We start from the raw sequence: 14,938 nt of genomic DNA, 5'->3' as shown, positions 1-14,938 counted from the left end.
CAATGAAAATGATTTGTCACTTACAGCTGGTCATAAGGTATAGAGTTGACAGCAACAACTGATTTTAGATTTATGATACACAGAAGACAGTTCGTCTTAATTTTGACACATGAGGCTTCTATTAAAGTGAACTTTATTTCCACACCTGAAAGAGCTGAAGATTAGGGCACTCAAAGCTTTATACTTTAGTTGCCTCCACCACAGGCCCTGGGAAGTGTACAGTGAACATCTGCTGGAAGAACTGTATGTATCCTGCCATGACTAAAATGTATTGGATAAGGGTTTTATTATATGTAAAGATCTTGGAAATGCTCTTAAACATGAGCTTTAAAGACAAATCCTAGATATTAAATATGGTGAGCCACAACTTAACATACAATTGCTTGACAAAATCTCTGGCAATTCGTATTGAAGCTTGCCAATCAATAGAACAAAATTTTGTGAATTGTTTGTGTGCAGTGAGTCTATTTGGGAGTCAGTCATGGCTATACCCAGTGACAATGTGGGAGGTTCGAATTGGTTTTTACTGAGGGATAGAGTTTCCTTTCCACCCTGGATACCCCAGAGGGCCGGTACCATGATCTAGACACTACTCAATTCTATATTCTTTGTAACTGAACCAGATTAATAAGGTGACACACAAATTTCACCCTGTGTGGAATTAAAACTTAATTCTACCATGCTCAGTGTCTTTTGGTCTGTTGGGTAGTCTGTTGGCATAGTTTTACTGGCTGCTTTTCAATATGTCAAGCGCCTTTTTCCAATTCTATAACACAGATTTTCTGTTGTATCTTCAGTGTTAAAGCCATGTAAAAGTCAAGATGATCTAACAATTTTCTTCTTCATGTAGAAGCACAGTTATGTGATACAAAAATAGTTACACAGTAAATTATAAACAGAAAAAAGCTTTCACCCAGTTACAGAAATGCTGACACCTCCATGTCACTTGGTGCTTATGGCATTGTTAACAACGTGATTTACTCAGCTGCTCTTCATATTAATCCCATTGTAGAGTGACCTACATTGTTAAGTACCAAAGCACATACTCATATCAAATTGGAGAAAGAGTTGCATTATATTAGTTTATGTAAAGGGTAAAATTAACAAAGGTAGTCGTGTCTTAACAAAATACAGCATACAAAGAAAGTCCATAAGTTGAACCAAGTTTCAGCTTTATGTTGACACAAGAGAGTTGGGATTTGGGAGAAGTAGACAAATATAAAAAGGTGGAGGGGGAGAGGGGTCATTACACCTAAATCCCCCTCCCCACCCAACCTCTCCCTCTCCCCAGCCAGTCTTCTGAGTCATCCAATATGGCCTTTCATGATTTCCTCTCCTGTGAGTCTTCACATTTCATAGTAGCATGCACATCCAATTTTATTCTCAATTATTGGTTGTATGTATTCCAGTCTGTCTACCCTGTAACTGTTGCTCTCTATTGCTCCCTCTAATACCATGGGAGCTATTGTCTGACATTTTTAACACATCCTGTTATCTACATCTACATCTACGTGACTACTCTGCAATTCACATTTAAGTGCTTGGCAGAGGGTTCATCGAACCACAATCATACTATCTCTCTACTATTCCACTCCCGAACGGCGCGCGGGAAAAACGAACACCTAAACCTTTCTGTTCGAGCTCTGATTTCTCTTATTTTATTTTGACGATCATTCCTACCTATGTAGGTTGGGCTCAACAAAATATTTTCGCATTCGGAAGTGAAAGTTGGTGACTGAAATTTCGTAAAAAGGTCTCGCCGCGACGAAAAATGTTTTTGCTGTAATGACTTCAATCCCAACTCGTGTATCATATCTGCCACACTCTCTCCCCTATTATGTGATAATACAAAACGAGCTGCCCTTTTTTGCACCCTTTCGATGTCCTCCGTCAATCCCACCTGGTAAGGATCCCACACTGCGCAGCAATATTCTAACAGAGGACGAACGAGTGTAGTGTAAGCTTTTCTCTTTAGTGGACTTGTTGCATCTTCTAAGTGTCATGCCAATGAAACGCAACCTTTGACTCGCCTTCCCCACAATATTATCTATGTGGGCCTTCCAACTGAAGTTGTTCGTAATTTTAACACCCAGGTACTTAGTTGTATTGACAGCCTTGAGAATTGTAGTATTTATCGAGTAATCGAATTCCAACGGATTTCTTTTGGAACTCATGTGGATCATCTCACACTTTTCGTTATTTAGCGTCAACTGCCACCTGACACACCATACGGCAATCTTTTCTAAATCGCTTTGCAACTGATACTGGTCTTCGGATGACCCCTAAGGTATCTACTTCTAAGAAACTCATGCTAGCAGATGTTCGTGTTTCAAATTCTGGAATATTCCATTCGTCTTCCCTGGTGAAGGAATTTCGGAAAACTGCATTCAATAACTCCGCTTTAACGGCACAGTCGGTAAAAGTACCATCGGCACTGCGCAGCGAAGGTATTGACTGCGTCTTGCCGCTTGTGTACTTTATATACGACCAGAATTTCTTCGGATTTCATACCAAATTTCGAGACAATGTTTCGTTGTGGAACCTATTAAAGGCATCTCGCATCTTTCTTATAATTATTATTTTTTCTATTCTGTGGACAGAATACTTTTTCCATGTATTCCTTTCTTTGCCTGTTCTATATAGAACACTTTCACTTCTTGTCAATACATGTAATTTTCAGCATCCTTCTGTAACATCACATTTCAAATACTTCAATTCTCTTTCCCACAGCCTAAGATTCACTTCCATACACTACTGTACTTCAGACATGGCATTCTCAGAAATACATAATTTTGATTAACACCTACATTTGATGTTGAGCATACACATTTTTGCAAGGAATGCCCTCTTTGCATGTACCAGCCTGCTTCTTATATCTACCTTGCATTGCCTGTTGTGCATTATTTTTCCTCTAGGGTTGCAGATTTCCTTATTGATTTCTGATAACATGATTGCATCTTTAGACCATTGAGTGGCCCCTGGAGCAATCTGTGGAGATGGTGAGTGGAGTCAAACATATGCTAGAAGACATATTCATTGACCATTGAACAGTTGAGGAACGTGGCTGCTGGCATATGTTTGGTTCCGCTTGTCATCTCCACAGATCACCAGAGGAGACACTTTGTGGGATTACTGTGAATAAATATTATGTGATCAAGACTGACTACTTTATTAGAATGTCTTCACTCAGTCTGCTGTACGATCCTTAATTTTGATGTTAAGTTTTTTGCCAATCTCATTTCTGCTGCTGCTCAATATTTTAGTGTTTGTTTAATTTACTGTCAATCCATATTCTGTGCTTAGTAGATTGTCCATTCCAGTCAACGGACTGTAAATATTCCTCACTTTTACAGAGGATAGGTGTGCCATCAGATGATTTTATTGTTGTTCCTTTCTCCCTGAACTTAAATCTCGCTGATTCTTAGGAATACAGATTGAATCCGAACACTTTGTTCTTTTTCTTCCATTCTTGTAGCTGTCTCATGGTTCTTGTACATTTGTATTCGATGGTAGGCAATGAAAACCTTGTAACTCCATCTGTCTATGAAACCTCATAATTCCAGGAACTGGTAACTGCATTATCAAAGAGAGAATTGAACGTTCATGGATTTCTCTTATCTGTCAATACCTAAACGTTCCACAGGTTGCAGCTGTATCTGTATTACTTTATATTATTTTTTAAGCAAGTGTTTTTGCTTTTCCGGAAGAATTTAATAAAATAGAATTAAGAGGCTTTCATTGCCTACCAGCGATATTACTTGTCTTTCTCAATAGCTGGTATCATCATCATCATCATCTTCTTCTTTCTTTCTTTCTTTCTTTCTTTCTTTCTTTCTTTCTTTCTTTCTTTCTAAGGAACTCTTACATCTTGCTTAATTTTGTGTTGTTTAATGTTTTTTATTGGTTGTCAAATTCCATGAAAGTGTTGTGATATTTCTTAAATCTTGCCTCCAGTATCAAGTGCAACAGGAGTGCCTCATCTTTTCTAAAACCAAGTCTCTTTGTCATCCGACAGATCCTCATTCCCTACTATTCCAATTCTTCTTGTACATGTTATTCTGAATAACATCTCAGATGCATGAACTGTAAAGCTGATTGTGTGTGAGTTATCACAGTTATCTGTTGTTGTTATCTTTTGGAAGGTGTTCATATTATTCCAAACTTACTCTGTATTCCTCTGGCAAGACATGTTTTATGCTCTTTCCACATCCATAAAGTGGCTGATTTTATGCTATGTAATTTTTTTTTTTTTTTTTTTTAAGGATTGTCCAGTTCCCTTATTTCACTCAGACTTCTTCCATTCCATGCTCCGACTTGTAGAATGTTATTTGTTTGTTCACTTTTCAATAATTTTCTTGTGTTCACCTTTCCATGTGGTAGTCACCTCCCAAAGATCGAATTAGGAGACCAAAATAGAATATTTTACCACTGGAAAAATCGTCATCAAACTTTTTTAGTTAGAGGCTTCATTTCCTATGTGTAAAGTAATGGTTTCAATTGCCTGCTGCATCCTCAAACTGTTGGTTGTTTACTGTTTCTTCTGCCTAGGAGAGCTTTGCCACCCAAAGGGTAAGATAATAACCGACCCTGTACTCTATCCTCAACCCCGTTTTTGACAAAGCCATTAGCAGGAGGGGGGGGGGGGGGGGGGGGTTACTTCTTGTACTAGATAGATTCGGCTGCTGTAGCAGATTATTTTTATTAAGAATATTTGCATGGCAAAGATGAAAATGGGAACCCAGGGAATGTGGATTAATAGTCAAACATGCAGTATCCAAACCGAGGGTACTCAGAATGTAACATTCTTGTATTTGATTTTCCTTTATTTGTAAAATTTGCTTTTGTCTTAAATTGTGTGTTGCTCTAAGAGTTGATGTTGTTGTTTCTCACAATTTTAAGAAATATGTAGTAGTTTTCTCTGAAATCTAAGTATGCTTACATAACAGTTACTAAACATGTCATACATTTGCCAGACAAATAGTTCAAAAGGACTTCTGGCAAATACTTTAGACTAAAATGCAAAATAAATATTGAAGTCTTGCTTTTCAGGGAAAAGGAAGACCAAAACGTAACCCAACTGGCCGTGTGGTCAAAACCATTTACCGACCAGAGGAGATACATCTACTGCCAATGAGTGCAATTCTGAAAGATCCTATAGAGTGTTCAGTTTGCTCTTTCAAAACAAAAGTGCGTAGCAACATGAAGCGACATTTAGGCCTGCATTTGGATCCAGATGTTGACCCTGCAGACATTCCCACAGTGGAGGTTGTAAATCCTGTTCCATGCCTCGAACGGAATGAAAAAATGTTTGACAAAATGACTAATCTGGCTGCCAGTTCTAATATTGGTGTTCCAAAGCCAACCACTTCAGGGACCAGTAGCAGTTCTGGCACTGCAGTGATTGCTGGTAGGTTTTATTTTCTTCACTTCAGCCATTGTCGTTACAACATGGATAATTGTCTGAAGAGCAGTGTGAATATAAAATCTTATTGGTGATATTTTCCTTACTAAATTTTTTTACAAGATACTAGTTGTTTAAGATCTGGGTGTGGGTTAAACAGTTCTGATAAGAGTTGTGAAACTGTCTTGGAAAGAAGGAAAATAATTATTCTTTGGTTTTCAAATATCTGTAGTATTTATTAGCTGTGGAGAAATGTATATTGTATCTATGAAGCACATTTAAACAATTTGCGAGGAGTAAGGGACAACTAGGAAATAATTGGAATAATTTTTACAATCTCCTTGTATCAGTAGAGGTGCAAGTTAAACAATAAAAATATAATTTAGTTGAAATGCCAGCAGTGTGTGATGTAATGGATTGACTTGTTTGTAGGTGCAGCTAATGAAGAGGGACAGTTGCAACAGCAACAATATGTTGTACCACAATATGTGGAAGAGCACAGAAGATATGTTTGTAGTGCAGCAGGTTGCAGCTATCTTACCTGTAGCGAGGCAATGTTGCGGCATCACCTCCGTGCATTACACCTGGATGAAGTAGTCTATCGCTGTCCTCATTGTCCGCCTTCTGCGCCTGAAGTTCCTCTTGAAAGGCTGGGTGCTCATTTACGTATGCATGGCGACCGCCTTTATGGTTGTGCTCACTGTCCATACTTTCACTTCCAGCGACATATAGTAGAGAGACACCTTGTTGACCGGCACCCAGAAAAGAGAGCTTTTGTTGTTGTGATAAGAGAGAGTGAGGCCGCCCAAGCCTCAACAGAATCAACAACTACGGGTGAGTATTACTGTTAATTCCTCATGGACAGTGGTTAATTATCCAGTCACTTGTTTCCATACTTGAAGTTATTTGAAAAATTGCTTTTTCGTTTACTTGGGATGGCATAAAACTACAACCAAAGAAAAAGACAAAAAAATGTAAACCTACCAGAAGAGGGAGGTAGGGGCAACATTGGTATGTTGCTAGACACATGCGTAAGGTGTAAGATTTGGTAGCCTTTGATATATACCATGTGATCCAGTTCGCCAAATTATTAGGATTAGCTTTTTGTCACTCTCTACAAGGGATATTTTGTAAATGAACCCACACATTTGCAACAGAGCGCATGGATGGCACAACAGTAGTGAAAATTAACTATGGGGCAGTTGAAGGCTGGAGGAAGAAGCAGTGGATTCTTTTCATGTGTAATGTCCCCTGTTTGTAAGTAATGTGAGCTTGTAGTGGAACTTGTACAGTTTGCATACGCTAAAGAATTGCTAAAGATTGAAAGTTGTGCATTAAAATTGAATTTTTGTAGTAAAAATCTGGCAGGCACTCACAGTGCTTTTAAATTATGTTATCAGTGAATAAACCATGCACTGTATCTGTTTCTTATTATTATTTGCATGGTGGTTGTACATTTACGATGCGGAAGGCTGAAAATGTCAATGTATTAATAGAGTTTAAAACTTATGACAGACAACCTTGAAGAAGATTGTAGTGTGGCAACCGATGAAATTTGAAAAGTCACTGGGATACCACCAATCCAGTATCCAAAATTCTGAAAAATTGTTTAAACTAAGGGAAAAGTTTGTACAGAATGGAAACTCATTTTTTTGACTGCTGAAGAGAAACAGAAATGTCTGGACTTGCAGCCTCACAGAACTTGTAATTTGAAGCATTCTTGCAACATATTCTTTCAGTTGTTGAATTGTGTGCTAGACTTTAAGCCAGAGTTAAAACCACAGTCCCACTACTTAGAGGCACACTTTCCCTGTGACAAAAATGGGCAAAAATCAAACAAGTGTTCATCTTCACTAACAATCACGAATTGATTGTCATGATAGATAGGAGTTCCATAAGGAACATGTGTAGCACAAGTTTATTATTGTGAATTCATGTAGTTACTCTGTAGAAAAATGCACAGTTGCTAACCAGTACAATGCAGATTTGAAAATTTTGTAACGAATAAGCTGTGCAAAAGCTATTGGGAGATGTTTTGTGGTCCTCATGATATGGACAAAGGTCCACCAAAATTTCAATTTATCCTCAGATTTGAAACAATCAAAACTTTGAACAAATTTCTTTTTATGGTAGGACTTTCTGCTGATCTTACCCTCCATTCCGTAGATGAAGAATCATGGTTTCTTGAATGGAATCTTAAAACTTCACAGGTGTTTTAATTCAGTTGTTGATAAACTAAGTGATAGTTCAAGGATTGAAAAATAAATAAAGGTGATTGCTAACAAAGTATAAAGAAAAGAATCGATAATTACATAGGAATATCTTCCTTACCAGCACCCTATTGAATACTTCTAAAAAAATCTGCTGAATACATCTGAAAAAAACTCCGTGAACATCCAATTAAATGAATATCAAAATGTTTGCAAGAAAGACAGATCCTGCATAGGATAAATATTAAAATTGAAGTCTAAAATTCACTGTAGTTTACTGAATTAAAAATATGTGTTGGTTTCAAAGCGATAATTGACTCTTTTGATGAGAAGCCATAAATAAGAAACCCAAGAATTTAGTCATCTAAACTGGTAGAACTAATCTGTGAAATATTTAGACAATTTTTGACAAAGAAACCCGTCACCTGGTGTTCTGGGTGACTTTTCCGAACTTAATCCCTTTTGCTAAACCTCACCAGTCTTCTCCTTCACTCCTCTTTGTTTCCCTTCAACTCTTCTGCCAGAAGAAGGAGCCACTTGCTCAGAAAGTTTGCATACGTAATTCCTTTTATATGTGTGTTCTCCTGCTGCCGCTTGGTGAGTGGATTTTGTATCGTTCCAATTACATTGTTTTCAAAAATTGATTATTGTGGAAAATAAATAGACTTTGTAATCAAAGTTACAAGAATACCAGTAATGAGACTAAAGCTGGGTAGAAGAAATTAATGTATCAAAGTAAAATGTGTATCAAAAGGAAAAGACAGATTGCGGCTTATGGTACAGAAGACAAGTCGAGCTGCAAACAGGCCTAATTAAGATGCTCACATACAGCTTTCCACCACAGCCTTCGTCAGTAAACACACACACACACACACACACACACACACACACACACACACACACACACACACACACACACACACACACACACAAACAAAGCAAGCATATGTCAAGCGCACATGACTGCAACTCCAGCATCCCATCCTTAATGCAATCATGAGGGATGCAAGCAGCGATCTGGAGGGGGTAGAGAAGAAGGTGAAGATGAAGGGGAAGGGGAATGGGAAGGGATAGTAGTGTATGGGTGGGGGGAGAGACGAACGCTGTCTGATGGTGTGCAGTGACTAGACTGCCAACAGGTGTAAAGTCAGTGGATCTGTTGGCAGAAGGCTGCAAATAAACAGGGTGGTAGATGAGGATAGGGAGGAGATGATAGCACAGACGGGGTGGAAACTATTGGGTGGAGGATGTGAAGGCTGTACATTACTATAGGTTCAGGCTGGCATAACTATGGGAGCAGAGAATGTGTTGTAAGGGTAACACCCATCTCACAGTTAAGAAAAGCTGGTGGTTGAGGGAAGGATCCAGATGGCTCAGATAGTGAAGCAGCCATTGTAATAAAGTGTGTTATGTTCAGCTGCACATTGGCCACCGCCAAACTGTGCTCAAGAGCAAAGTAGACCACCCTGTGTACAATCATTCTGGTGGACAGTTGGTTGGTAGTCATACCAGTATAAAAATATGTGCAATGATTGCAGCAGAGCTGATAAATAACATGGTTGCTTTCACACTGGCACCTGGGGAGGTAGGGTAAACCTGTGACACACTGGAATAGGAACAGCTGGGTGGGTGGATTGGTCAGGTTTTGCACCTGGGTCTTCCACAGTTATAAGATCATTGTAGCAAGGGGTTGGGATTGGGAGTGGCATAGGAATGGACTAAGATGTTGTGGAGGGTGGGTGGGTGACAACACCACTTTAGGAGAGGTGGGAGTGTCTCGGGTAGGATGCCCCACACTTCAGGACCCCTGGCAGAGGATAGGGTTCGGTTGTAACAGTCTGGGGTGGTACTGGGTGGCAAAGGGGACACTCCTTTGTAGCTAGTCTTTGGGGGTGGTGGGTGGAATGGGGTGTGATGGGAAATGGCATGGGAGGTCTGTTTGCAGACTAAGTTTGTGGGTAGTGCCTGCCTGTGAAGGCCTTTGGAAGACCATCAGCATACTGAGCAAAGGAGTTTTTGTCACTGTAGCACCTGGAGGGGCATTCCAGACACCACCTCTGTGGATGATTTCCCACTGCCACCTCAGGGCACCACTATCTAACTCCTATCGTACCCACAGTCATCCTTCTTGTCCACCCCTAATAGCAGGTAATCCCTGCCTAACTGATCTTTTCAGCTTGCTGCATCCCCCAAAACTCCCTACCAACCCTCCATGAAATCCAGAACTAAAATATTCCCCTGACATGGTTGTTAACCTTTCCACCAAAACCCTCAGCTCCACAGAAGCTTCAGTCCTATCCAAAGGGCTCACAGTTAGCCCTACATCCAAATTTAACCATGCTGGATTTGTCAAAGACCTATTTCCTCCTCTCAATCGCTGCCATGGGAGCACTTCTTTGCCACCAATCCCTCCCACCCTGCTTCCTACATTGAACCATGCCTCTTACAGTTCATACCACGATCCAACCATAACCTCCTCCCCCCCCCCCCCTCACCCCCTACGTAACCACCTGCTGGTCACCTTCCAGGAATTCCTTACCTCCAACTTAGCCAACTTAGCCTCCATCACTCCCCAGGCCTCTTCCTCAGAACACCAACGTTTCAGTAGAAGAAGGAACAGCCACCCTCAACCTCAGAACATATCCTGACGTAATCATCCTACCTTCAGACAAAGGTTTCACCACTGTTACAAATTACTGTGACTACCTGGCAGAAGGTCTCTGCCAATTATCGGACTCCTCCACCTATAAACTCTGTCAGAGTGATCCCATCCCAGAAGTCATACACAAACTCCAATCCCTGCTTAAAACCTTAGGCCGTTCCTGGAACATGTCCACTGAATCTGTTCCTCTCGTCACCCCTATGACACCCAGCACCCCACCTTCTACATGCTCCCAAAAATCCACAAACCCAACAATCCTGGATGTCCCATTGTGGCTAGTTATTGTGTCCCCACTGAAAGAATTTCGGCACTGAGTGACCAATGCCTCCAATTGCCTGTAATCTAGCCTCCCATATCAAACACATCAACCACTTCCTTCACTGACCCTCCACCATCCCCACCCCTGTACCTCCTGAATCCCTACTTATCATATTGATGCCACCCCTCTTTACACCAACATCCCTCATGCCCATGATCTTACTGCTCTTGAACACTACCTTTCCTAGTGTGCTGCAGACTCAAGACACACTACTTCATTCCTCATGCACCTTACTAACCTTATCCTAACCCACAAGTACTTCTCATTTGAAGGGAAGATATATAAACAAATCTGTGGCACAGCCATGGAGACCTGTATGGCACCCTCCTATGCCAACCTTTTTATGGCTATCTAGAGGAGACCTTCCTAGCCTCTGAAAACACCAAATACCTAGTCTGCTTCAGGTTCATTGATGATGTTTTCATGATCTGGTCACAGGGCCAAGACACCCTATCTGCATTCCATGACAAGTTCAACACCCTCTCTCCAATCTGTTTCACATGGTCCTCCTCATGCTGACCTCCTCCATTCGGATGGTTCCATCCGCACTATGTCCACATTAAACCCACCAACCACCAACAGTACCTGAATTTAGACAGCTGTCATCCCTTTCATGCCAAAAGATCACTGCCATGTACTCTGGATACCCGGGCAGCATATCTGCAGTGACAAAAACTCCTTGTTCAGTACGCTGTGGGTCTCACCAAGGCCTTCACAGACAGGCACTATCCTCCCAACCTAGTCTGCAATCAGATCTCCTGTGCCATTTCCCCTCCCACCATCTTCAAAAATCAGTCACAAAGAAGCATCACCTTCATCACCCAGTGCCACCCTGGACTGGAACAGCTGAACTACATCTTTTGCCAGTGCATTTATTACCTATAATCTTGCCCTGAAATGAGACATCCTACCTAATATACTCCCCACCCCTCCTCAAGTGGTGTTTGGTCGCCCACCCAACCTCGACAACATCATAGTCCATCCCCTATGCCACTCCCAATCCCTACCCATTGCTGCAATGATCTTATACCTGTGGAATACCCATGTGCAAAACCTGCCCAGTCCATCCACGCAGCACTTCTTAGTCCAGTCATGTCACAGGTTTGTCCTACCCCATCATGGGACAGGCCACCTGTGAAAGCAGCCATGCCATTTACCAGCTCTGTTGTAGTCATTGCACAGCTTTTTTTTATTGGTATAACTACCAACCAACTGCCCACCAGAATGAATGGCCAAAGCCAAACTGTGGTCAAGGGCAATGTGGGAAAACATGCAGCGGAACATAACACACTTGGTTTCGATAGCTGCTTCACTACCCTAGCCATCTGGATCCTTGGCTCAACCACCAGCTTTTCTGAACTGTGAAATGGGAGTTAACCTTTACAACACATTCTCTGCTCCCATAGTTATCCCACCCTGAACCTACAGTAATGTATGCCCCTCACATCCTCCACCCAACAGTTTCCACCTCGACTGTCCTATCATCTCCTCCCTATTCCCATCATTCACCCTGATTATTTGCAGCCAGTCTTTTCCTGCATATCCGTCAGTCTTTCCCTGCTCTTCTCCTTTCTTGTTTCTTTCCCCCACTTCCCTGCTCCACAATACCCTGATGCTGCGCCTGCTGGCAGTCGAGTCACTGCACAATCCACCAGACAGTGTCTGTCTCTCTCCACACCCATACACTACTATCCCTTTCCCTTCCCCTTCCCCTTCCCCACCTCCTCCAGATTGTTACTTGCATCCCACGTGATGTTGCATTCCAGCCCAAGATGCTGGACTGATGACAGTTGTAGCCGAAAGCTATATGTGAGTGTCTTTTAATTGTGCCTGGCTGCAACTTGACGTGTCTTTTCTATGGAAAGTAAAATGTCTGGTATTTTCTGTTGATACTGTACTGTATGAAAATGTAATAGACATAGAAATGAAATCTTCTTGGGGCAGGTAGCCAATAGAAATCCTCAAGTCCCCACAAATAAACATAAAATTTTTACTAATTAGAAAAAGAACCTAAATTTTAATAATAGGCATAAATTGGTTGGTTGGTTTCATGGAGCACTTGCATGATAAATTTTAACAATGTGGGGTGAGTCATATTACAGTCAAATAACATTCATTTTTAAATATGGCTGGATGCTCACTTTTTTATGTATTTATTTTTAAATATACAGATGAGAGTTTTTAATTCCTCACCACCATCTTACAATTGACAGAGTAATATGCCTGACAAGTAGTACCCCAGGAAATATTGAGAACAGAATAAAAAATTTGCAGGCATTACCTTTCAGCATGCCCTCAATTATGGGAACATATTTAACGTACCCTGTTGGAAACAACATAAGATGCAGATAAAATCTTTTTTGTGAGATGATATACTGCAGTTATCTTAATTTCACAAGGAGAAGTTGGTGATACATTCATATGACTGAATTTTATGAGAACTGTATTTTCATTGTACTGCTGTGATTTTTCTTGTGAAATTTTTGTACCTATATTTTCTACTACATGTACGAATTGATTATTAAACATATCTGCTACCTGCGACCCTTCATTTTCAGCCCTTCCATTTAATTAATAGTGATGTTATCTTGTTCTGTTACCTGATGTCCTGTTTTTTGTTTCACTCCATTCCATATAGCCTTAAGTCTGTTGCCAGAGTTCCTGATTTCTGTTTAATGTTTCTTCATTTTTTTTTTTAATAACTTTTCTTCGTAACTTAAAGTAGTTCCTGTAATGTGCAACAGTTGTAGGATCTTTACTTGTTCTTGTAAACTGATGCATCTCTAGTGGTCCACGGTATTTCACAATGCTGTTTAATGTCCTTTCTGATTAGTGTACGTGGAAATATTTTCAAAAAAATTTAATGTCAGTGTTTAGTTTTCTACAAATTTCATACCAGGTCATCTCTTGTAAACTACCCTTCAAAGCATTTGTCCTGGTGTCATTAATTACTATTCCTGATTTCCACTGAGTAGTATTTACTCTGTATGGCAGTACCTTATTTATACTAACTGTGCATCATGATCAGAGAAAGCATTTGGTACTGGATGCAGAGTTATTTTCTTGCTTTGAGCTTCATCAAAGAAAACATTATCTGTTGGGGTCCTACTGTCTTTATCCAACCATGTTGGAGAGTTAAATATTGAGATCAAATTGTAGGATCCAAACAAGGTCTCAGGATCATTTATCCTATCAGAATCCTATAGAAATGCTACATGGAAATCACCATAGACTATTAACTAGTTGCTGCTGCCTGACAAATAGCATAGTTAGAACGACATATTCCTCATCAACTATTCAAAATTTCCCAGTGGGAATCTATGTACAGTTACAATTAAAAATTAACTATTTTTCAATATTAATTCAGAATCACACACTTGAATGTGCTGGTCACTAAAAAATTACTTGTCTCATTGTTTTCGAAGTTGCGTTCTGTCTGAATGTAGGTAACATCTCATCCTTTTTCCATATTAGTTCTGCATGAATAAGATGCTAGAGTTTAATCTGTTATATCTTAACTTTTCTAACTTTGTGGTTATGTGATACTCCGATAGACCCACGTTTATCAGTCTTTTCAGAGCGCTCTAAATTTTCCAAACAGACAAGAAGCTCTTCTGCATTATTACGCAACTCTCTTGATATTTTGAGGAAATAAAAACGTAACCTTACTTTTCTGTGCGTTCTTAACCATTTTGTGGGGCTCTTCTGTTATTTTCTGTCTTAGCTGCGTACCTGAATCCTCATTGTAACCTGAAAAGGTACACCTCTGATGACTTCAGGTCATTTTTTCTTTCTTTTTTTTTCTTTTTTTTCTCAACAAGCTCAGCCAAACTATCTTTGCTTCAAGAGTAGTCTGTGTCTAGTATATTAATGTCTCCCAATTGTAGCAACAGGAACTGCACTCATATGAGATCCATTTCAGCAAGCAGCAGCCTCCTCAACTCAAATGGTCACAGTACTGATAACTTAGGGCTCGTCAGGATGCTGTAGGACCTCCACAAAACTCACACGTACGTTTGTAGTTTCTGTTCGTATTTCATTCAGGTCACCCCTAATGCTGTAATTTCCCTGCTCCGCATACTAGGATAACCTGATCGTCTTTGTCAAAATCTTTACCCAAGTCTTCTCTCACCTGGCTAAGGCCTGCACTTAGCTTTACAATACTTGTGACCTGGTGTTCTGTTCCTAATTTCTCCTGTACCACCTGATCTACACCCCTGTCATGGCTACTACCTAGCACGAAGACTCTTTTCTTCCTGAATGAAATTTGCACTGTTCTTCCTGAATGAAACTTTCACTCTGCACTGGAGTGTGCCCTGATATGAAATTTGGGATGCAGTTTTAAT

The 14,938-nt window shown here is 40.3% G+C and overlaps 1 protein-coding gene across 4 annotated transcripts in view; it reads left to right on the top strand.

Moving 5' to 3' along the window:
* The window catches only part of LOC126285456 (uncharacterized), a 133,955-nt gene that overhangs the window by 85,041 nt on the left and 33,976 nt on the right, over positions 1–14,938 (top strand). For all 4 annotated transcript variants that reach the window (XM_049984857.1, XM_049984855.1, XM_049984856.1 and 1 more), the window contains exons 14-15: positions 5,050–5,407; positions 5,834–6,235. In XM_049984857.1, the coding sequence (XP_049840814.1) occupies positions 5,050–5,407; positions 5,834–6,235 (760 nt within the window). The remainder of the gene's footprint in view (positions 1–5,049; positions 5,408–5,833; positions 6,236–14,938) is intronic.

This window comes from Schistocerca gregaria, chromosome 8, assembly GCF_023897955.1.
Source record: "Schistocerca gregaria isolate iqSchGreg1 chromosome 8, iqSchGreg1.2, whole genome shotgun sequence".
Lineage (NCBI taxonomy): Eukaryota > Metazoa > Arthropoda > Insecta > Orthoptera > Acrididae > Schistocerca > Schistocerca gregaria.
This window is presented reverse-complemented; position numbering and strand designations above follow the sequence as displayed.